Source organism: Pogona vitticeps, chromosome 14 (genome assembly GCF_051106095.1).
Source record: "Pogona vitticeps strain Pit_001003342236 chromosome 14, PviZW2.1, whole genome shotgun sequence".
NCBI lineage: Eukaryota > Metazoa > Chordata > Lepidosauria > Squamata > Agamidae > Pogona > Pogona vitticeps.
Window position 1 is genome coordinate 17,122,928 of NC_135796.1, and position 23,547 is coordinate 17,146,474.

The 23,547-nt window shown below is 45.3% G+C and overlaps 3 protein-coding genes across 4 annotated transcripts; 1 reads left to right on the plus strand and 2 right to left on the minus strand.

Annotated features, from left to right (window-relative positions):
* Positions 1 to 614: 614 nt before the first annotated feature.
* On the minus strand, positions 615 to 8,961 carry GTF2H3 (general transcription factor IIH subunit 3). 2 transcript variants are annotated; one of them, XM_020802645.3, is made up of 13 exons: positions 8,853 to 8,961; positions 8,248 to 8,327; positions 7,536 to 7,642; positions 6,524 to 6,678; positions 5,933 to 5,995; positions 5,055 to 5,084; positions 4,045 to 4,073; positions 3,869 to 3,943; positions 3,562 to 3,615; positions 2,833 to 2,901; positions 2,605 to 2,740; positions 2,473 to 2,509; positions 615 to 1,974 (listed from the first exon to the last, which is right to left on the minus strand). In XM_020802645.3, the coding sequence occupies exons 1-13, from the start codon at positions 8,860 to 8,862 to the stop codon at positions 1,905 to 1,907; spliced, it is 915 nt and encodes a 304-aa protein (XP_020658304.3). In that variant the 5' UTR covers positions 8,863 to 8,961; the 3' UTR covers positions 615 to 1,904. The 2 variants fall into 2 exon arrangements, with proteins under 2 accessions (XP_020658304.3, XP_078237872.1); XM_078381746.1 differs by having other exon boundaries at positions 8,830 to 8,913.
* Positions 8,958 to 14,269, plus strand: EIF2B1 (eukaryotic translation initiation factor 2B subunit alpha). Its single transcript, XM_020802648.3, has 9 exons — positions 8,958 to 9,115; positions 9,672 to 9,773; positions 10,319 to 10,455; positions 10,629 to 10,745; positions 11,118 to 11,230; positions 11,987 to 12,055; positions 12,597 to 12,672; positions 13,342 to 13,467; positions 13,876 to 14,269. The coding sequence occupies exons 1-9, from the start codon at positions 9,103 to 9,105 to the stop codon at positions 14,029 to 14,031; spliced, it is 909 nt and encodes a 302-aa protein (XP_020658307.3). The 5' UTR covers positions 8,958 to 9,102; the 3' UTR covers positions 14,032 to 14,269.
* Positions 14,270 to 15,056: 787 nt separating this feature from the next.
* DDX55 (DEAD-box helicase 55) lies at positions 15,057 to 22,103 on the minus strand. The gene is made up of 14 exons (XM_020802642.3): positions 21,952 to 22,103; positions 21,004 to 21,054; positions 20,825 to 20,911; positions 20,140 to 20,231; positions 19,994 to 20,056; positions 19,533 to 19,682; positions 18,707 to 18,896; positions 18,120 to 18,202; positions 17,882 to 18,013; positions 17,560 to 17,652; positions 17,247 to 17,361; positions 16,622 to 16,790; positions 15,789 to 16,081; positions 15,057 to 15,280 (listed from the first exon to the last, which is right to left on the minus strand). Exons 1-14 carry the CDS (start codon positions 22,057 to 22,059, stop codon positions 15,113 to 15,115), a joined length of 1,794 nt encoding a protein of 597 aa, XP_020658301.3. The 5' UTR covers positions 22,060 to 22,103; the 3' UTR covers positions 15,057 to 15,112.
* Between the last annotated feature and the right edge of the window lie 1,444 nt (positions 22,104 to 23,547).

The window sequence follows — 23,547 nt, forward strand, 5'->3', positions numbered from 1 at the left end:
GTAAGAGATTTGAAAAGGGGTACTCAGTGGTTACGATATTGTATTGTATCCAGTCACTGGGCAGGGAGAATTTGAATGACAGGGGTACATTAGAAACGGATATGCTTTCTCAGAGAAGTCTTGCTTTGACAGGCAGACATTTATACACATAGAGGGAAAAAGCACGGGCATCTAGTGCGGTGTGGTGGATAGGGACAGATTAGGACTCAGGAGGCCTGAATTCGAATCCCTGCTCAGCCATGGAAACTGACTGGGGGAGTGGAACTGGCAAAACCACTCCTTAAATATCTCACTTATTTGGAAAACCCTCTTAGGGTTGCTATAAATCACTTCTGGCTTGATGGCACATAAGGGAACCGCATAAATTTCTGTTACTTTTCCTATCCTCTCCACCTCTAAAAATAGATGCCTGCCTAACACAGCTCCATTCCATGCCTCTGAGGAAAAACTCCAAAACTAGTTAATGCCGCACAAAACTTGTTCGTCTTTAATGTGCCACCTGTCATGATTTCTTCTCCAAACACCCTCGCCCTACAAAGAACAAGCCCGCAATAAAACATCACTCATCCGTTCTAGCTACAGGGAATCATTTTTTTTCTGTTTGCACACCCTGATCTGTTTCTTAGGAAAACTTTATTCAGGAAGAGTTACAAAACAGTATTAAAAATGGAACAGCATCTGGCTGGCAGAGAATAAATGATCCAGGATAACACACAGGCCTGTCCATAAAAGAGAGATCCCTGGGTTTCTCCTTGGCTGTCAAACGGAACATAAAGCATGAGATTTCGGCCCAGGAACCACTGTTTATGGACCACATTTTTTAAAAGGATGACAGATGCACTGTTTTGGCTGTGTAAAAAGTCAGGGGGAAAAAACCCACAGAGCAAACGTAACACTGTTAGATGTTCAGAAAAGGAGAACAATAGTCTTAACACACAGCGAAGTTTTCGTTACCTGCCACTTTCTTATAGTCGGCAAAGATGGAAAAGAGAAAAAAAATTGTCAGTGGTGGAAATCTTCACCACTGCATGGAAAACTGAACTCTCCTCCCATTTACCAAAACAGGAGCCTCCGGCTCTGAGCAGGATCTCCAGCTGCATAAAAATAGGCAACAGGGACCTTTCTCAGCATCCAGAAAGGCGTAGTTCAGGAATGGAAGTCTGGTGTAGCTGATTTTCATTCCTGCAGTGATCCAGAAGGAGGACACTGAAGAACATGGTCATTTCTTCCGCCGGTCTAAGATTGCTTGGTGGGATTCCTTCGGCTCAAGTCCTGGAGGAACAAGGTGTCACCTTGGAAGCACCGAAACCCCACCAAAAACAGATGCTGTTCTCGCGGCTTGGAAGGGGAAAGCAGAATGCCGATCATGGTAAGGAAAAGCTTAGCTTCCAGCACAATTCCTTTGCAAACATAAGCCTCGGCAATCCTCTCTCTTGACTAATACCAGTAGGGCTCTGTAGGACCAGCTACCAAAGCCCTAACCTTGCGGTGCTGAGGCTGGGGAGGGGATTTCTACTGGAACGATCAGTGCTTTGATTATGGAAGAAAAGTTGGGATGTAAAATTAGCCTCCGTAGTTCCACAGAGAGAGGTTGGTCTGGGAAGGTTCTGTTGGAAAAGTTTCGTACCTCGGTTGTGGGTTTGCAGGCTTCCGTCTTTCCATCTCCACTAAAACCATCGCAGCTTTATGACACACACGGCAGACGCATGCGAACGTCTGTTGCTGAACAGACTGGGTGCAGCCAACTTTATGCAGTTGTTCTGAAATGCTTACCCCGCTGTCTGTATGGGCTGGGTTTGTTTTTTTTAAATAATGTCTTTCTTTCCTTGCACCTGAACATCACAGCTGCAATGGGAGCTGTAAACCTGAACGTGGAAGGAAAGAGACAGGAGGAAAGGATGCTGTTATGTGGCTAATTTCAGCTTCTTTTTCTTAGCCTTCATGACAGCTGGCAGTGAAATCTTGAAGGCAGTCCTGGAAGGAGAGGGGAAAAACATGTGTCATTCAGGATGTGTAAATTCTTTCCATGTAAGCAGGAAAAGAAATATCCTCCATCTAAAAAAGCCTAAAATATTTACTAGAATCAATCAGGTTAATTCTTCAAAACCTGCTAATATCTGCATGCAGAGAGATCAGTTTCTACCACTAAAAGTTTATACGTATCAGAAGCAAGGTGCAGGGGATGAAAAGAGAACTAAACCCAGCAAAATGTGCACAAAATTTGAGTCTCAGAGATTTTGGCAAGGATTTGACTAATGGAAGAAATGAAAAAAGAGAATGATGTGAAACAGATTAGGTTGCTAGGGTCATATCAACAAGAAACCGCAGGAATGGGCTATAGGCTGGCAAAGAAGATTTAAATCAATCTACAGAGCCATGAAAATCAAGTCAACTTGTTTCTAAACCTCTCCCAGCACCAGTGAGGACTAGCACCTTGCTTAGTTTTCAAAGAGATCTCTGTCAGACACTTACTCGCAAGTGGTGCAAATCGGGCTGAAGCTGCAGAATACTGGAAAACGAAAGGAACAGACAAGTTTAGGCGGGCGAAGTCAAAGGTCACAGAAGTCAAGGCAAATCTGAGAAACCCCATCAGATAAACCTTACTTGACAGGCACACGGAGCAGACGTAACCAATTTCGATGAGATTCCTGTGGCAGAAACAAGCTGCCCGGTAGTCGACATGGACAGGAGGTGGAAGGATGAGCCGAGATCTCTGTTCTTGGTCGGGCAGATACACCCACTGTAACGAAAGACAAACGAGAAGGCATCTAATAACTGTGAGCTCAGGAACATGTCGAGCGTCTCCTCAATTGAAGAGCTTAAAGAACTCACCAGCAAATACTGCAGAAGCGAAGGCATATGGGGGACTTTCAGGTAGATACCGCCAGTAATGTCACAAGCCTGGAAAACATGACATTATCCGTTTGTTTTTAAGCAGCAATGTCATACCCTCATACAAAGGGCTGAATCCGCAATTCATCCAAAAGACACCCTCCCAGCCCAATCCCAGGTTATTTACCACTAAGATGGGGACAGACCCCATCTGCATTACTGCACAGCCACTCACAAACCGTTTAAACAATCCTGCGCCATATAAACCAACAGTCTGACTCATTAGAAAGCTGTTTTTTTTTCTGTGCATGATGCCTGCAAGCAGGTGGCCATGCCTTTATTAAAAATAAGTCAGTCCCCAGACCTCACCCCTGTAGAAATAAGGTTACAAATGTAAGGCTCCCTTGAATCAACTGAGATCTCAAGCCTTATTTAGCCAAACACCGAAGCTTACAAATACTTCAAAAGTCCAAAGTGAGCCTCAAGATACTCAAACGGTGTGTTGAATCTTCACCTTTCTGAGGTCCCTCTAGATTGAACTTGTTGCCATTCCTCTTTTGGCCTCATGGGTGAACCCAAAGGAAATCCGTCCTGCAATCACTTTTTGCAAGAAGCGGGCGGGAAAATCAAGTTACCCCATATCGTGCATAAAAGGACAGCGATTCACAGCTTTGGGCATTTTGTCCGAGCTGGAAAGTGACGGGAAAGCGACAAAAACACAGATCGTACCTGCTGCAAAAGCCCCGAATCAGAGTCCAACACGCAGGCGTCAATCAAAATATTCTGAAAGAAGGGGACAGGAGGAGAGAGTTGGAAAGACAAGGGGAAGGAAGCTAACGGAGTTCTGCAGGAAACAGCACGGACCACCTTTGCAATCCTCAAGAGGGAGGGCATGAAATAAGGGGAGAGCAGGAAAGAGGGCAATTTACATCAGGAGTAAGCAATCAAGGTCCCCTTGAAGGTTTTCAACTACGACCGGCATCAGTCTCAGCCGTATTTGTAGGTTTAGTAGCTGCCATAAAAATCTTAGCTTTACCTGTTTCTGGGCTGCAAAGATCACGTTCATAAAGCTCATATACTGCAACGCACTGTCTTCTGCAGCTTTTATGACCTGGGGAAAGAAATCGGCCTCCCTTAGTATCGATGAGATCTTCAACTCAGTAAATTCATTCAGTTTCAAGAAAAGTCAAGGAAATCCAAAAGCAGCCTTACCAAAATCCTGGATTTAGTTTCCTGGCTGGCTACATATGAAATGGAAGCAGAGATTAAAAAAGATAAAAACGTGATTGTATCTGAGCCAATCATGTCCGACTCTAGGGGGCAGTGCTCATCCCCGTCTCCAAGCCCTAGAGCCAGCGTTTGTCTGTATTTATTTATATTTATTTATTTATTGGATTTATATACCGCCCCATAGCGCTACAAGCACTCTCCGGGCGGTTTACAATTTTAATTATAAAGGCTACACATTGCCCCCCAGCAAGCTGGGTACTCATTTTACCGACCTCGGAAGGATGGAAGGCTGAGTCAACCTTGAGCCGGCTACCTGGGATTTGAACCCCAGGTCGTGAGCACAGTTTTAGCTGCAGTACAGCGTTTTAACCACTGCGCCACGAGGCTCTGTAGACAGTTCCCGTGATCACGTGGCCAGCGCGACTAGACACAGAATGCCGTTACTTTCCCACCGAGGTGGTACCTATTTATCTACTCGCATTTTTACATGCTTTCGAACGGCTAGGTTGGCAGGAGCTGGGACGAGCGACAGGAGCTCACTCCGTCGCGTAGATTCGATCTTATGACTGCTGATCTTTTGATCTTGCAGGGTTTAACCTGCAGCACCATCACGTCCCTGGAACTGGTAAAACCACTCCTTAAATATCTTGCCTAGAAAGCCCTATTAGGGTTGCTCTAAACTGGTTCCTAATTTGACAGTGCAGAACGGGGCATATATTATATAGCAAGGTCTCTGGTCCCCTCTAGTGGCCAGTTCTGGTAATACATCTCAGAAACAAGTTAATATTTTCAGGCCACCGGTAAGTGAAACTGCAGGTCTGGATCGCGCGGATACAACAGGACTACTGTAGTAAAACCAGGAAACCTATTGCATTTGGCGCAACAAAATGAAATAAGACTCAAACCATACTTCAAAGCTATCATCTGCACATTCTTTCTCTCTCTTTCTATTTGATAACATAACCATTTATAAAGAATGTAGAACAAGATACCTGTTCCCGCTTTAGTCATCTTGTGAATATCTAAGACATACAATATTCAGGAATCAATGTTAAGAGCACTTTTGGCAACGCCTACAAGATGCAATCACAGCAAAATAAATGGATCAATAGGGCGAGATGCAACCTGCTCCTCGCCTTATAATCCCTCTTCACATTTTCCTCCAGAGCACAGCCCAGGAAGAGCATGCAGGGTTTAAGGCTGTTTTCGCACACACGCCCGGCCATTCCCCTCCCCACGTCCCTCTTCAGGTCCAAAGGAGCTCATTGCAACTCCTCAAAGTCTGAGGAGCGGCACCCCCCCCCCAAAATACCCATTTTCCAAACAGCCCGAAATACCCACAACAACCATTTCTGATTTATTTTCATTTTTTCCATTCATTTTTGTTGGTGGGGTTTTTGGGGGGGGGGTGGAGGGAAGATTGTGGCACTTTTAGTGTCTTCTCTGCCAACCCACCCCGAGGATGCGAGGGATGGGAAATTTGCCCCGGACCTTCAGTCAAAGCTACATCTCCCTACTCTCAACTTCCGGCTTAATGCCTTCATTCCTTCATCACTGCAACCAAGCCTAAGAACAATGAACTGCCCTCCTTCAGGTCTTCTTTTACCATGTTTGTGAGCCACGCTCTTTCGCTTTTTGTCTCCTCTCTATCAGCTTGTCAACTGTATACTCTGTGGGGACAGAGACCTCCCTCTGTTTTTGCTCACGGAACTCTAGAACGCAGTGACCTATCAATGACAGGGCACTACTGAGAACTGTCATTATTCTATTAATTCCCTAACATATTTTCTAGGAGTAACTGCTGGAAGCAATTTTCCCCTTGTGTTTCGACATTAAAAAAGTATCAGAAAAGTTGGTTTCAAAAGGATACAGCAAAGAGCTTTAGCCAGAGATCCTGCCAGCAACGTTTCTGTCTGCTGGCCCTTTATTTCCGCTGCAATCAAAAGGGAAATCAAACGAAAGAGAAACTTAAACTATTTTAAAAAGAAATTTAAAAACTGGCATGCATCCATGGCACCCTGCTTTGAAAAATCGATCTGTCTATCCATCTATATATCCATCTATCACCAGGAAGCGTTGCTTATACTGACAAAATCTAGTAACAGTTTGCATTAGACTGCTCTCTTCAATGAAAAGATCAAAAGGAACATATTCTTTACCTCTGACTGGCCAGCCTAACAAGAGTAGATCCACTCAATGAATGTGATTTACATAACTGTCTCGTAATTCAGCAACGGATTCAATGGTTCCATTTGGATCGGGACGAGCACTTGGATTTAGAGCCACAGCAGTTGCTCCCACAACTTTGGGGCAATTAACAAAGACACCTAAAACCCTAAATGGTTTGGTAAGGAAACCTATTTATTTACTTATTTAATTATATTTATACCCCACCTATCTGGTCATTTCGACCACTCTAGAGGCTACACAATCATTAAACTAAATCAAGGGCTGATCTTACTGTTGGTCATGAGGTCCTTTATCTCTTCTGCAATGGTTTCATTTATTGTGGTTAAGAACTCGTATTTTCCATCTTTGCTGCTGGAAACGTTCACTTCTCCCGCCTCTCCGAAGAGATCAGCAGCTGCCCACCGCTTGCCAGGGTACAAGAAACGGCTACGAGAAATAAAAAGAAATGTTCCGGCTGTGTTAAGCGCTAGAGAATGTTATCGCTGCAACCAGTGCTAAGCATCAGCTTCCCTTCACGCATTTTAGGAAGGAAAGATTTGTGTTTTTTTTTGTTGTTGTTGTTGTTTAGTTTCAAGGGCCTATGTCATTCTATCAATTCTCACAGTTCTTATTTAATTGAAATGCTTCTGGGGTTTTGCCAAAAAGACTCTCAGAAGGGCTTCTGTGTGATCTGTAAGAACCAAGGCAGTCCTTGCATGCAGGCCGATCACCTGAAAGGCGTGATGGAAAACGAAAGAGAGAGAGAGAAAGAAAAAGGAATCTCTTTCTCTAAAATGAAACCACAGTCCACATCATAATCAGCTGGGATGAAAATAGTTTGTGAAGGAGTCTGATGAAGCTGGTGTTTCAGCAAATCTGATGGAATGGACATGGGTCTCATCCACTGTTTCCCCCTCTGGCCCGGAGTTTGGCGGAAATAAATATTACTCCTTCATCCTCACATGAACGCTGAACATTCCTGATCACTGGCCCTGCTAAGCTAGAGCTTATTGAGTCCAACAACATCTGGGGAACAGCAGACCCTCTACCTCCGCTACAGACGAGCAGTAAAATCCACCGACTACTTTCCTTAATGAGGTTAAAGACCTGTTTCTCTCACCATTCTGTTTTCTATGTCGACTTCAACCTGAAGTTTCCAGGAAGTTCAGAAACTGGGCCAACTTGCAAGAGCAAGGTGCCCCCGCTTGCCGTTGTTTATCTTCAGAATCTTATGCATTGTCTTGGACCTAAACTCTCTCCCCCCCCCCCACTCCTGTGTCCAACCATCCAAAAAGCCAGAATACCTTTCCTGTATGTGACTGGCAATCACAGCAAGCTTGTTGTTGCGGTTCATAAAGAGGTGCGAGTTTCCCAACACCATGACTGCGTCGAGGCATTTTGACAATGTAAGCTGGAAGGAGAAACGGGGAGGGGGTAGAATTCTTAAAATACAAAAATGTAAAGGATAATAAATCTGTGAATATCTAATTATAACACTTTTGTTGCAAGGATACATTTTGCTGAATTTAAAGAAACTCAAAACTGTACATTAAGGCAGGCATCCCCAAGCTGGGGTGCTCAAGTTAGCTTAGCTTCTGGGGAAGATGGGATTTGTCATCCAATGCACCTGGGAGGCAGCAAATTGGAGACCTCACTGTGACGTGGAGATGATTCTGGGCTCCTGGAGCAGCAGTTCTGGAGGGTTCTATCAGAATGGTAAAACTGTGTTTACAAGCCTAGAGGCAGCCTACATCTCTGCAGGTTGAGCCAAAGTTATTAAGCCTCTTAGGAATCTCCTTGTGTCGATATTTAGTCTGAAGCTGGTTCAATTGATTTCAGTGAGTTATTATTTCCAAATAAGTACTCCTGGAACAGTTTAACTCCTTGGAAACTAATCAAACATTTGAGACACCTGCTTATAAGTAAAGTTGTTCAAGGTTCAATGCAGATTATAATGCATCTTTCTCAGTGGTTATTTTTTAAAAAAGGGTTTCACAGAAAATAGAGAAATCTTACCTCTGATCCTGCTAATGCTTGCTTTCCCCACCAGATAGGATTGGTGTCAACGACGACAACTAGGAGATTCAGTTCATCATCTGGGCGAAAAAGAAACCCACCCACCCATCCCAAAAAAATGTCAAAACACTAACCACAGAATCACAGAACTGGAAGTCTAATCCCCTGACTCAACGCAGGCATGGAAAAATATTTCCATTCCCAAGTTTCATATATATATAGGAAATATATATATAACTTGGCACTTTCAGCAGAGCTGGAAAATATTATTATATTATTATATAATAATTATTATATATACACACTCAGGGTATCAGCAGGGTCTTTTTGCCCAGTCCCCGTTTAAACCTGGAGCACAGAACACAGCCCCTCTCCAGACATCTTAAGATCCAGGTGCCCGCCCCCCCATTTATTTGGCGCTGCCTAATAAAGCACTCTGCACATGTTTAGAGCACCCGTTGTTTTTTAAATACAGGAGACTTGTGCCCAACCTAAGCCCCCCCCCCAAAAAAAAAAACCCACCAGCCCAGCAAGAAGGGAAGGCAGGAGAGGAGCCGGAGTTTTAATCCGGATCCCACCCACCTCTTGACTACCAACAGACCCACCGGCACTCATAGCGCCCAACGATAACCACCAGCAGACCTTTGGCGTCGCCGCCCGATGATGTCACGGGGAGCGCCGGCCTGGGGTTCTTCCCTCTCTTTTCCGGGTTGGCGGTGCCTCGCGGAAAGGGCTCCGGCGAGCCCCCGAAGGCGTCGGCAGAAGGGTTCCGCCTTCGTGGGCAGCGTGGCCTCGAACCGCCGCCGCTGGAGAGAGAAGTTCCCGGGACGGAGGGGCGCCTCGTTTCCTCGCACCATGAACGAAGCCGGTAAGTAGTAGCAGGTGGGTCATTGAACGGGATCGGGCGGTTTTTCAATTTAAAAACAACAACAACACAATTTTATAGTCCCATACCTGATGGAATCGTGAATGAGATCTCCTATAACATGACCAGCAGAAGGATGATGGGGCTGTCGAGAAAAAAAAAATTGCAGCGAAGGGTTTCCTTTATTGTCACCTATTTAAAAAAAAAGATGATAGGCGAGAGCGAAAGGAAACAGGAGGCGCAGTTTAGCATTTATTTTCTTGGCTCTTGTTATGTTTGCTAGTATTGCCACTTTTTGTTAAGATCTGGACTCCCGTCTTTCTTGGGTCGGGGTGGAAATCCAGATGTTTCGTCCTCCAGATGTGTTTTGGGCTGCAACTCCTGCTGGACGACAAGCCCTCACAAGGGGGAGGGGACACGGCCGAAACCTCAAAAGGCATCATGGACTCACAATCCTTGAAAAGGGCAGGTGGGGGGGGGGGGGTTAAGAAAGAAGAAATTGAACTGCTGTTTTATTTTTAACTCTTCTTTTTTTGGCTACCTCTCCTCTCCTCACCAGAGCTGACCGAAGCCTTTAACACCCAGATGAGGCAGGATCCAGATGTTGCCTCTGCCGTGGCTGCGATCCGCGTCTTGCTGGAGTTTTTGAAAAGAGACAAAGGCAGGTCGTAGCTTGTGGTTCTGTAGATTGGGGGGGGGGTATTCAGTGGGGGGGAGGAGAATGGCAAGGGGGCTTATTGGTTGGCCTTTGGGTGATTTATGGTACAGAAGCAAAGGTTTTCCCAGCAAAACGTATTAACAGGAAGTAAAACGGTGAGTTTTATCTACTGTGGCTGATTTTGGCCTGGTTCTTATTCCTCACCTTTTCTCCTCTGCAAAATAGGAATATTGGTTGTCGTTGAGCATAGTTTTGAACCAGTACTATATCATAATCCCTAACCCTAATTCATTAAAAACTAGATTTGTACTTAAGTCACTCCAGCATCTTGGTTCTGGAGTATATATGATCTGCACCCTTTGAGTCAGTATATTTCATTGGAGCCCAACTGTGGGGAAACCCCCCCACTTTTTTCCCCCCATTCTCCGGATGGAGGGTTTTGAGATTTCAGTTAAAGACAAAGGAAATATTTCAAGCCTTCATCCTGCTTATTTCTGGGCTTGATTCTTGTTAGTTCTTTACAGCTTACTCCCTTATCTCTCTGTTAGGTGAAACAATTCAAGGATTAAGAGCAAATCTCAAGCAGGCCATAGAAACTCTCTCCGGTGTCGATTCCTCAGTGGCCATCTCTTCCGGTGGGGAGCTTTTCTTAAGATTCATCAGCCTCACGTCTTTGGAGCACCCGGTAAGTTCTTGTCAAGAAGGGGTGTGGGGGCCTTTGGTCGCTAGAGGCTTGTTAGATCGAAGGAAGTTTAAACCTCAGCAACCTGACCATAGCATTCAGGGTGTGTCTCTGCCCGTTTCTATTCCTTTAATTTCACCTCTCATCTCTACCTCCCCCCCCCCCATTTCCCGCAGGATTATTCCAAATGTAAAGAGATCATGATTGAAAGAGGGGAGCTTTTCCTCCGCCGCGTCTCCCTTTCAAGGACAAAGATTGCCACCCTGTGTCACACGTTTGTCAAAGACGGCGGGGTGAGTACACCCAGGCTTCAGAAGCGGAAGCAACAGAGCAGCATCTTTCTCTAGTTGTCTGCATTCTACAGAGGAAGTGTTCTGCTTCACCACTTCACTCCCTCTAACCTTCTCCTCTTACAGTGTGAAAAATGTGGCTAAGCACAATCCCCCCCCATGGTTCTCTTTTTGATAATTCGGAGTGAAGTAACTGTGGTTCTCCTAAGGATGGGAATTGTAGCCGGGGCAACTCAGGGGTAAGGGTTTGGAGAAACGTTTTGGAGGAGGATGAGAGACAAACAGAGACACAGCGGTCGCTCCACTTTGGGAGGGAATTACAGAGGGTTACACTACCTGCCATCTACCAAATAATTGTGTATGTTGTTTCCCCAGAGAATATTAACTCACGCTTACTCCAAAGTGGTCTTGAAAGTCTTGCAAGCCGCCGCAGAAGCCAAGAAACGCTTCAGCGTTTATGTCACCGAATCGCAACCTGACCGAGCAGGGTAAGGAGGAATGTTTTCCAGTGGCACTAGAGGAAGGGGATCAGTACAAAGGACAGTTGCCGTTTGCACTAGGGTTTTACTTAGATCACCTTTGCCTGTTTATAAACGTCAGCGGCAATCGTGCACACCCTTTACCTGAGAATAAGACCCACTGAACATTATGGGAATTGTTTCTGAATCAGGGTTTGTAGGATTGCACTCCCACCTACCGTGGCTGCCGGACTGTTATACAGAAGTGTCTGGTAACCTCTGTGGATGAGCAAGCAGGAGCTGACTTGCTAATGGCCTAAGAAACATCAGGATTTCAAAGCTGGGATTTGCTTGCCCCAGTCCATTGTTCATGTTTTCTTTCATTCCTCCACAAACTCAAAACAGCCTTCCTGCTCAGCCCCTCTGCTGTTGTCTTCCTGGGAAGCTCGTTAGTAAGGCTTTTGAACCTAGAACTTTCTGATTCTTGGCTAACCTAATTACCCAGGGCTGTCCAGACGTCCTGAATTCCACTTCCTGTCAGCCTGGTGACCCATTACCTCCAGCCCTCCTTAGCCATGCCTCAAACCTCTCCACCCCCACCTTAAATCTGCTTCATGCAAGAGCAGACTGGGGATATTACTAAGGATAATAAGGCACACTGGAATTTATTTTGATTTTTCCCCCCCAGAAAAGCTTTCTTTCCTCTTACTGCCTTGTATGATCAAAGTATTCATGTGCACAAAATGACGTTGAAATTAATATCTTGATCACACACACACCCCACAGGCAGAAGATGGCCGGGGCTCTCACAAAACTTGGTATCCCTGCGACGGTCATTCTCGATGCCGCTGTTGGGTAAGTTTGCGCAACCTCTGTTGCAGCCCGGCAGCTTCTTTTTTTCTTTTGGACCTGTCTGGGAAGTGAAACTAGAACCCTACCTCCCAAAAGCCACCATGGGCATGCAGGGGTCTTCGGTTGTGGATCTCATGCCGAGGTGGGCAATGTCTTGGGTGGGGGGAAGAGGTCCCAGTCTGAAAACTCAAGTCACCCATGGCAGAGCACCACCAGTGCTGCAATTCCCTGTTCCCTGGGTACCCGAATGTCTCCCAACACTATAGAGTCCTGCAGGCTGGCAGGCCAGAGGGTCCCCCACCCTTCCAGAAGGGGAGGCTGGAAAGGCATAACAGGCATGCCGGAGGACATGAGCCGCTACTGGTTTCATTGGGGGCAGGAGTGGCAGATGGGAGTGATAAAAACAGCCCATGGGGGGGGGAGGAAAGTGGGTTCTGCGAAGCTGGCTGCTGCACATTGTCGACACCTGTCGTAATGTAGGTGTTTCGGCAGAGTTTGGAAAAGTGACTTGGAACTGTAACTCATACCTCTCTCTTCTGAATAGCTACATCATGGAAAAGGTGGACCTGGTGATAGTGGGTGCAGAAGGAGTTGTAGAGAACGGAGGAATCATCAACAAGGTAAAGCGGATAGGCAAGCTGCTGTTTTCTAATGCATTTATCGAATATTTTTCATGCTTATTGAACTCTTTCAACTTAACGTTTTTACCTTTGTTTAAAAAACCATGTAAGCTGTCTTGGGGTTTATTTTTTAAGGAGAAAGTCGGGGCAAAAATATTTTAATTAATTGTGGGAGCTCTCTCAACCACCACATTCATGTCCCTCTATCGATAGACGGTGCTTCCCTTCAATGGAGTTTGCTGTTACTGGAATAAATAAATAAATAAATTTTATCATCATCCCCCCCAATATCCTGATGCCGTTCTCCAGGGGCTCCCGACCTCTGGAGTATATTTGGTGGGATTACAGAGAGAGTATCCATCAGCAGAAATAACCATACTCCTGCTCTGTTGACAGATGGCCTCTTTCAGGTCAAAGGAATACTGAATTTTGCTTCATTTTGGAAACAGTACATCTGGCCTCCTGGAACGAAGTCCACCTCACCCTGTTTACTGTCTCTCCCCACCCACCCCAATGCACATTTTTAGCCAGATCTTTTGATGAAGCTCGTAAACCACGCAAGACAGCTCATTTCCCTGTTCAGGAAGGGTAGATCTTGCTCTTGGACATTTGAACAGAGTTGCTTGGTTCGTCATTAAAACAGATTCCTTCTCTAAATCCCCTCCTCAGATCGGCACAAACCAAATGGCGGTGTGTGCCAAAGCTCAAAACAAACCCTTCTACGTAGTGGCCGAGAGTTTCAAATTTGTGAGGCTTTTCCCTCTGAACCAGCAGGATGTCCCAGATAAATTTAAGGTAAGAGAAAAATAATGTATCCTTTGTAGTTGTTTTTAGTTTTTTTTTTCCTTAAAAAAGCATGATGTAAACCTCAAAGCCGTTTAATGCCTGATTTTTGAAGGCTGCCCAGAAAAGGAGAACCAGCATGGTCACCACAGAACGGGAAAAATCTGGGGAGCCAGGGGTCGCAAAACCAGCCCTGGTTGCTCAGATTTCCCCCCATCCCCAGCAGAAAGTACTGTTCGGTCTGGTGCGTTGTAGCCTCTGTCCTAGTAGCCCGCTTTTTCCCCCCTAGATGCTAAAGTAGCTTTGTTTCTCTCGGCCAAGCTGCGATATCACCTTCGAGTGGGAATGATGTCCTTTCCACAAAAAGCTAACTTGTACAGTATATCTTTTTCTCCTTTTTCTCTCCGCTCCCTTCTCCAGTACAAAGCAGACACACTGAAGAAAAGTAAGGCTCTTATGGTGGAGCACCCTTGGGTTGATTACACCTCCCCGTCTCTGATCACACTGCTCTTTACGGATCTCGGAGTCCTTACGCCTTCGGCCGTCAGCGACGAACTCATTAAACTCTACTTATAAACGGGTCATCGTTTAGGGTGCTGGAGGGGAATGGGTTTTCCCTGCAGTTCGGGGGTGAGGTGGTGGTTTTTCCTTTTTTTAAAAAAAAGAGCAAAGGAACTGTAAATAAGGGGTCCAAACGGCTGGAAGGGAGTGGTATCCTGATTCATTTTTTGCAGAAAGGGACGTTTATGACTTGATTGTATGGCTGGGCGTTTGGAAAGTTAAGTTATTGGGAATAAATTCATTCTGAGTCAGACAGCCTTGTGAGATTTAGTCATTTAAAAAACCGGCCTGGAAAAGACAATTATCACTTAATTTCAAAACTCCAAGCTATACTTCTGTAAGTTTATTTATTTATTTGATTTATACCCCGTCTATCTGGACTACCAGACCATAGAATAAAAACAAAACATGCCCAAGCAAGAACAATCCACATCTGTCCTGCGTCAGAAGATCAGGTTTTTAACCTAGAAAGGACCCTCACGCACTAACGTCATCCCATTAAGGGGGAGCCCTGATGTGTTCTAGCTTGGGCAGGGGGCTTTTTCAGAATGGGAAGTAACACTGCAGGCCCCCCTGAGATTTGCAGAGATTAATTCCGGCCCCAGACCTCTGGGAATCGCCGAGGCCTGTTTTAACGACACGAGTGTTTTAATACCATAATGGTTTGCTTATGTTTTAATCCTGTACGTTAGGTTTGAGCCTGCTTTTAGCTGGTTTCCTTCCCCCACCCCTCCTAGTTCCAATCTCATTATAAGCCATCCCAAAGCACCCTTTGGCCAGCTATGCATCCAGAGGGCACCAGATCATAGAAAGCTGGGTTGAAAAACATCCTACGGTTTCAGGCGCCGGGCTGAAAGTCCCAAGAGCTGCAGTCTTTATCAGAGCCAATGATACTTCCTCCTCCTAAGGGCAGATCCCCATAATTCCCAACTGAGAGAAGAGGCTTACACCTACTCAGTTCTGCAGATAAAATCCCAGGCTGTCTCACAAGAGCCTAGTAGTGCTAGCATCAAGGGTGAAAACGGCACCAGCTGAATATATATATATATAAAATCCATTTTATTAACATTGGAAAGACTAGCCTTCAGCGACCACGTTACCCTTCAGAATCAGAGCCACTCGCGGTCCCCAGCTGGACGTCCTTCCCCCTGCACAGCAGCTTCTTCTCAAACTCCTCCTCGCTGATCTTGCCCTTCTTTAACCTCTTTAAGAGCCGTGTGTCGTTCAGGAGCTCCTCCATATCGCCGTCTTCTACGTCCGAACCCTGTGGACAAAGGAGATTTAGAAGAACAGGTCTAACCCCAAACAGGAACCCTGCTCTTCTGCTATCAACCCCAGTGGACGCTGGTTTGTTCTCTAGCCAAGAATACAATCGCCCGGAGTGGCTTGCATTTAAAATGCACACGAAGACGACAGGAGATGATCAGATGGGTTTTTCAACCAGGGGCAGGGGACTTGAGGGACGGGAACTGATGTCAAGTTGGACTGAAGCCGCTCTGGTGACTCGACTCAGTGTTTATTTTATTTTTTCTGATGACTCCGATTCAACTCATGATTCGGGAACCACCCACCCCTCCCTTGTTTCCTGGGGCGGAAAAGCTTGTTTTTAATAGGAACTCAGACCCAACCTCCCTGGTTTCAACCACATCCGATGCAATGGCTCTAATCTCCTCTTTCCGTATAAAGACAGGTAAGTGGCATCAGGACTCAAATCCTGCCCGCCAGCAGAGAGGCCGGTTATAGGGGTTAAAATGCCTCTTTCCGCATCTCACCTCCTCTTTTTTCCGTTTTGCGGTCATCTTTTTCTTCTTCTCTTTCTTGGCTTTCTGCTTCGACCAGGCCTTATTCCGGGTGAACTTCCTCTTCCCTTCTTGCTCCTGCCTCTCCTTCCTCCGCTGCTCTAGAAACTTCTGCCTCTGCTTTTCCCGGTTCTTGTCTTTGAAGGCAATGGAATCCGTGTCAACATCGACGGGCGTGAAGTCTGAGAAAGATTTGCCTTTGAGCTCCGGCATTCTCGGCAGCTTCAGCAAAGCAAAGCCTCGGGCCAGGCTGGGAAAGTCCAAGTCTGTTGAAATGGGAGGGAAGAGGAGGAGGATTGTGGGTGAAAATGACAAAGGAAAGATGCAGTGGGGCAGTGCCTTGACTGCGCCTATTCACCCCACCCTCTCCTCTTGGTGCCAGAGAATAGTTTAAAAGCTTTCACAAATTTTTTTTATAAACCATAGTTTAATGTTGCATCTGAACCCTACACCATGGTTAAATCTTAACCATGGCTAATTGTTCTTTTGGAACCAACTTGCTCTCTAAATCATGTTTTGAAGCCAACAAACCATTGTCAATATTAACCATAGACGGACGGATGAAATTACAAGCTATAGTTTATTTATTCATTTTATTTAAAATATTTTAACCCCACCTTTCTCCTTAAAAAAAGACCCAAGGCAGCTTACATCCTTGAGAGATAAACAGGAGAAAGCCTTTCAGGTAGTGGCAAAAGTCTGCTCATCCTCCACAGTTTGTCACCTGTGCCCACAGAACAAAAGACAGGGGATGAGCTACAAAACCAATTGGTAGAAACATCAATCAAAAGAGGGTTGCTAATTACCTTTTAACCGGAAGATCAGACTGCACTCGTGTTTGGCATAGGCTTGTATGTAAGACACAAACGCCTTCATCCCCTTCTCGTATACAGCTCTGTCAGCCAAAGCCAGCGACTTCAATTTGGGCAGGACATTCGCCACGTTTGTCTGCAGCTGCATTTCCTCCATGGGGCACTAGTCAAAGAGATTTCAATTTCCAATTACAGGCAGCAAGCCCCTGGAAGTATTCCTCTTTTTGTTCAATCACAGAATTCTACTTTTGATGCAAGAAAAAGACAGGGGTTTTCCCCCCTCTACATCATTTTTAGACCAAAAGGCTTTACACACAAAGAACAGCAGCCGTGGAGAGAAAAGAATAGCGGTCGCTTTTCCCACGAGGGCCGGAAGGCACGCCATGCTTTCCTCTTTTCTTCCCCACCCCCTTTTTTCTTTTTGTACCAAATCTACTACATTGTATAGCTGTGGGGCAGAGGCCACCTTGCCCTTTAACCATCTGCACAGTAGTTCGATAAATTGTAGGCCTGCTATAAAATAGTCCCTAACAAACTAATGAGCTGTCCGACTCTTCTATTCCAGAAGGAATCCAGAAATTCTTTCTTACTCTTTGTAAGAACCAAGAAATCTACTCACCTTTTGGTTAATGGCGAGAAAATTTATATAGGTTTCTTCCATGGGGAGGAGGAAAACAAGGGCGTTGCCTTGGTGGCCGATGCGCGCAGTGCGCCCACAGCGATGTACAAATGCACTAGAACATTAGGTGAAGAAGAGAGAAGATCCTTAGCAAGACAAAGTATCTTGAGCATTAAATGCTACAACCAAGATAACGCCCCCCCACAGATCTGCTATGACCCTTAGGCTTGGTAGTTTATTGATATTCTGAAACCGTATTCACAACAGTGATTAAAAACGGTCCTATTTTTAATGAGCAGAGAAAAGCAGGTACCTTGCACTGCTTGGAGGATCATATTGCAATACCCAGTTCACTTCAGGAATATCGATGCCCCGAGCCATCACGTCAGTACAAACAAGGACACCACTAGAAAGTGAAGAGGGAGCACAACATTCTTAAAGGAAACAGAACCAAGACTGACGTTTCCAACTTCTGCCATTTGGCGACTTTGTTCTGAATTCTTAAGTCAACCATTCTGACTTTTTAAACGGTTACACCAAAATCAACCTTCCAGCACAAAGCCCCTATATATACACATTTTCTGCTAGGCGTTTAATCATCAATTCCATTACAAAAATTAAATAAATCAACTCACCTTGGAAGTTTCCGGAATTCTGTGAAGATCTTATTGCGCTTGTGTTTCATTTTCCCATGGATGCACATTATTTTCACGTTCTTAACCAAGGATTCCAGAGCCTTCCCGTAATATTCCACACAGGCACAAGTACTGCAAAAAAATTTTAAAAAGCCAAACGCCTCAGAGACCGCCCGCCGCCGTGCTGGACAATCTCTCTGTAAATACAAGACCACAGAGGGTCTCCATTCCAAATTACCTGAAAAAGACCAGATGTTTTTCTGGCTTGTGTTGACGAAGGAAGTGGACCAGCTGGTTGAACTTGTCATCGGCTTTGCAGATCTGAATAGGGAGATCCAGGAATAAAAGAGGTAGGAATAAATAAAAGGGAGCACAAAAGCAATGGAACAAGATGGGGGGGGGGTTCCTTCCAATCTCTTTGCCGGGTTAAACCAAATGTATCCAATGGGGGGGGAAGGAAATGCAAAATATATCTAGCTGCATCTCCTGGCATTTAGCTCAACTTTTTCCTCTTCGGTTTTTCAAGTTTAGGTTGCAAGCTTTTGCGGGCAAGAACCTATGATGTATCTCACCCGACTCGATACATCAACAAGTACCCTGAAAAAAAGAGAGCAACCAGGACGGCCACATCATGCACGCGCCGGGGAACAAATGGGCAGAAAAGTTTTTGAGCTGGGTCAGGGCTATTTAAAGCCACTTTGCCATTCAAAGAGTGAACGTACACAATATACAGCTGTTAACAGTTTAATGCCATTTTAACTGCAATAGCTCTGCCCTATGAAATCCCAGGGGATTTATCGTGTTTGGCAAGGGAGCGCTGCTCACCATGTAGTAGTTCTGGAGCCGGGTAGGGGTCTTCTGGGTGTTGCTCGCAGCCACCCCTTTCTCCTTCACCGAAATACGGACAGGGTTACGAAGGCCCGCTCTCACCAAGTTCTCGACTTCTTGGGTCTGAGTTGCCGAAAAGAGGCCCGTCCGTCTCTGCTTGGGCAAAAAGTCCAAAATGGTATTTAAGCTGCAAAGGAGCAGAGTTAAGGAAAGACAGGAGAACCAGGCTGGGTTAAACTAAAAGGTCCATCATCTTCAGCATCCTTCTTCCTCCAGTGGCCAAACAGAAATGTGAATTAAACACCAGGAGGGTGAACACGGGGAAATCTGCTGACCGACTATATATGCAATAGGGGAAAAGGAGGCGGTATAAATTTGCAAGCGGATGAAACCCACGGCCAGTTAACAATAACATTGCCTGTGACGATGGACTTCAAGACAATGTTGCAGTGGCAAATTCTTCAATGTAGATGCTCGTTTTGACAGATTCAACAGCCAGATCCCCAAGGATAGTCCAAAAAAAAAAAAAAAAAGAAAGAAAGAAATTAAGGTGGCTATTTTGATCCTTCACTAACAAACAAACTCACTCAGGACAGGCCTTTTCGTGGATGACTGCCCATAGAAAGCTAAGCTGTCACAAAATGCTTCGTGTTACTGAGAAAATCCACTGCCCCCACTTTGGCTACTGGAGACTGCAGCTGGGCTCAAAAAAAAAGAGTGGGGCAGATGGGAAATGAAGTCAGAAGGTCTAATACTGAAAATGTCCCCATAGGTTCATCCTGCAGCCCTAGGTTTATTACAACGGCGCTCACAAAGGAAATACCTTGCTTCAAAGCCCATATCTAAAAGCCGATCTGCTTCATCCAAGACCAGAACATCAAGAGATTTCACAGCGCTGGCCAGATCCAGACCCTCCGCCTTCCTCCGGAACATGTCCACTAAACGACCTGGGGTAGCGACAAGGATGTTTCCACTGTTGCAGAAAGAAAAAGAAGCTTTCCAGTCTGGTTTAGAGAAGAGGCTCTAACTTCAGGCATAGGCACAAGACTGTTACGTGACTTAGTATGCCGCAGGCGACTATTCGCCTCCAAAAGTTACATTTGTGCAATGCTTGTCAGTTTAAGCAGCACTATTTTTGGCCATGGTGTGAGTAACTCAAAAATCTGGTAAAATGAGAGAGTTACTGACACAGGATTCTAGCCACTACATGCAGGATGTGTAATTCAAATAAAGAGTTTTTGGAAATTCGGTGCCCAAGTAGTAGAAGCCCCCAAAGTGACTCACCCTCCTGCTTTGAATCTTTCGATATCTTCCATGGGATTCTTCCCACCAATTAAAAGGCACTGGCTGAAATAAAGCGCACACATGATTTAAAAACCCATCTATGCACGCTGTGGTGCCAACAGTCTCAACAACCAGAATGTTCTTACCTAAACTGTGGGAAATGCTTTCTGAAGTGGGATATCACTTCGTCTATTTGAGTAGCGAGCTCTCTCGTGGGCGTGATAACAATGGCACCGACCTGAAACACCACAGAGAACATGGACATGAAAACTTGAATGGCTTTCACGCCAGAGTACAATTTACTCCTTTTGTCTTGCATCAACGCAAACGGCCAAGTTTCCCATGAAAAGTCAGCAGAATTCATGAACGCTGGTGAGAGGAGAGTGGCTAAAGCCAAAGAGAGACAGAACACTATATGGCCCGGGAATCTGAGATGGGAAATATTACTTTTCCAGATCCCAGCTCCAAGAATCCAACAGCCACCACTGCAAGAGCTGTAAGTTCTAAAAGGTAACATTTCTAATCTTTGGTGCCAATAAACGTTGAGTTCACAACACATAACTAGGGCACAGAAGTAACTCAGAAACGTCTATGTTGCAGCCGTTCATCTGGCTGCTCCATTATTTCCACACTTTCCACGTTTGAGGAATGAGGCACTCCAAAATGGTAAGTCTTGCTAAATCACCAATCACTAGCAACAAAATAGACAAGAACAGTCTTAGGCACCAACGTTAAATATTTATATGCCTGGTTGATCCATTGCCCCAGACCATCTCCCAGGTCTTTCCTTTTTTAAAAAAAAGTGGAAAAAGGGAAATCACAGTATTTTACCTGCATTTTCTTGAGTGCTTCTTCCCTTCGAAGCAGAATTTCTATGATGGGGATGACAAACGCTAACGTTTTGCCACTGCCAGTTACCTGGAAACATGAAAATAAGAAGAAGCATTAAGAGTTTCTTCAGCACTGCACACAAACCAGTGACAAAATCAAAGCCGAGGCAAAACACTCACTGCTTCAGCAGCCACATCCTTATTTGTCATGAACAACGGAATTGTTGCAGACTGAAAAACAAAACAACGGATATACTTTAGAAAAAGAAAGATGGAGCACTGGTGAGTTAACATGCTTGAATAATACTGTTGGGAACTTAAAGCAGACACAGTGAATATTCTGTGCCTTTCAACCAACCAGATCAATGCCCAAATGGAAGAGAAACGTCTACAATTTACATACTGGCTGAGGCTAATCAGCATCCTCTAATTGGATTTACTTTAATTGAGTTTGTGTCTATATGCCTTTTTTTTGTACTGCAGACAGAGGACACCTGCTTTTTGCGCCTCCAAAGTAAGCCATCACTTATGAGCAAACAGGCCTCATTTCCCAAGAAAACAAACGTCCACTATTTCATGAAGATGAAATACTGGATCTTTTTTGGGAATTAAAGTTGCGACGTCACCCAAGGAAGATGAAATGCCGATGTTGCAGTTCCACAAAATGTGTGATAGGAGATAAGACACTTCCCAGTAAGGAAACGGTGCCTGAAAGGGTTTTTTTTTTTCATATTGGATTGTTGTACTCTTGTTGCTTTCAAATGTGCTTTTAGTACTGATTTTATTTACCGCTTTTAATACGCGACTTGTTTAATCCTTTTTCAATATTTGCATACTTACTGCTTTAGCTTTTATTATATTTTATAACATTGTCTTTTTAGGGATGTTAAGCCACCTTGGCTCCTTTTCAAGGAGAAAAGCCGGACGGAAATATTTCAAATAAATAAAATACTCATTCCCAAACCGTCCTTGGCTGATGCAGTTAAAGACAGGCTTACTGTGGGCTCTGTTTTTCGACCCTAGGAGACCAGAGTGCCCAAAAATAACCCTTTAAAAGTGGCTATTTTCCTTCGTCCGGGTCTTCTTCCTATATTCTTCCCCCCCCTCCCCGGGCCAGGTAAGGCCTACCTGTACGGGAGTCATGTGGGAAAACCCCAGCTCCTGCAAGGCCCGCAAGACGCCTGGGCTCAGCCGAACGGGCAAGGAAGCCCACCTGCCCTCCGTGACTTCCTCCATCTTCCTGGTTTCCTTCCCGGCGGGTGTCAACCACGGTCCGTCCCTCTCACGGGTCCCCCTGCGGGGAATCCGGTCCGTTCCTTGAAGCGCCCGGGCGGGAAACAAAGCCGTGCTCTTTTAGTTCCGCGCGAGCCCCAAGAGATTTCTGAGCCTCCCTGGGAGTTTTCCCGACTCAATCAGGACTGTGGCGCTGCCTCTTTCCTATCCTTTGGCCCCGACAGGTGGTTGGGCTGCGTTTCCCATCATCATCCCCCCACCCCAAGCTGCCCTCAGTTAACTTTATCCATCCACCCTGGGGGGGGGGGTTATTTCTCCCAGCTGGGAACTCTGTTCTGTCGGTCATGGGTCCCCCACATGGAGGGAGTCAAGAGGAGCAAAAATCTGGACAGTGTTCTGGGACCCAGGAATAAAAGAGAAAATGAAAATGTTCCCTGCACGCTACCCAATAACCCATTTAGTTCTGCTCTGATCTACTGTTTTATTCAGTCTTTTATTTTACTTCTTTTTGGTCTTAAAAATGACAGGACTGTACATTCTTATCCCCTTCTGGAATAAAGATGGGGCCCTGCCATGTCAGACCAGTGGCCCACCTAGTTTAGAATTATCCAGGTCTCCTGCTAATTGGTAGCAGCTCCCCGGGGTCGTTCTCAACACTCCGTGGAAATGCCATGCATTACTCCACATGTAGGTGTAGAGGTGCCATGAATTCATCTTCCCACAGTGGCTGAATTATTCAAGGACATTAACTTGCGAATAATTTTGTTCTCCAAGCACAACAGGTGTCTGGATACCTCAGTAAGTCTGAGTTCCTGTCTGTGAAGCCGTAGGTTGGAAGTTCCAAGTCCCGGACTTTGCCTTCCAAGAGAACCAGCCTCTGTAGCCTTGGGCAAGTGGCTGAGTCCAATACCATCACCAGAAGGGACTAATTGATACCCAGGAAAACCTGACTAGAGTCACCGCTAAGTCAGAATGGACTTGACTGCATAGAACTATTCAAGTATAAAACACACAGCCTGGTTGCACACCCCACTGTTCTGGACGCTTCCATTACCTGAAGCAGCAGCTGATGGAAAAAGTCTGCACCTGCCCTCTCTGAGGGCAAGAAATCTTGGTTCAAGAACCACTTTCTCTTGAAAGCATCCTCTGACTTTATCTAATGGCCAGGAGGTTATGACATTGCATGTACATTATGCATAGGTTTAGAGGGTTTGTGTTATTAACATCTGCTGTACGTTTCTTCAGGAAATCATTGGAATGGAAGGTGAAACATAAATCCTCAAAACAACGGAATAAACGCTCCAAAAACTCATTTTACACGTACCTTGCCTTGCAATTAAGGCAGCAAACTATCACAGTGGTTGGGAAAAACGGTAAACATTCCAGAGTTTCAAGCAAGGTTTCTGACCCTCTTCATCACACAAATTCTGATTTGCATACAAACAAGTGGAAACAATAAGGGGGGAAGAAATGCTATTTTAAAATGCAAGA

Coding starts and splice junctions, on each gene's coding strand:
- DDX55 (XM_020802642.3), bottom strand. CDS start 22,059: ATGGAGGAAGTCACGGAGGGCAGGTGGGCTTCCTTGCCCGTTCGGCTG. Junction 20,232..20,824: donor AAGCACTCAAGAAAATGCAG/GTAAAATACTGT, acceptor GTGGTGTTTCAG/GTCGGTGCCATTGTTATCAC. Junction 15,281..15,788: donor CAAAACGGAAAAAAGAGGAG/GTGAGATGCGGA, acceptor CTTTGTCCACAG/GGTTCGGACGTAGAAGACGG.
- EIF2B1 (XM_020802648.3), top strand. Junction 10,456..10,628: donor TCACGTCTTTGGAGCACCCG/GTAAGTTCTTGT, acceptor CATTTCCCGCAG/GATTATTCCAAATGTAAAGA. Junction 12,056..12,596: donor ATTCTCGATGCCGCTGTTGG/GTAAGTTTGCGC, acceptor TCTTCTGAATAG/CTACATCATGGAAAAGGTGG.
- GTF2H3 (XM_020802645.3), bottom strand. Junction 3,616..3,868: donor TCTTTGCAGCCCAGAAACAG/GTAAAGCTAAGA, acceptor CCCTTCTTTCAG/AATATTTTGATTGACGCCTG. Junction 1,975..2,472: donor CCGATTTGCACCACTTGCGA/GTAAGTGTCTGA, acceptor CTCTCCTTCCAG/GACTGCCTTCAAGATTTCAC.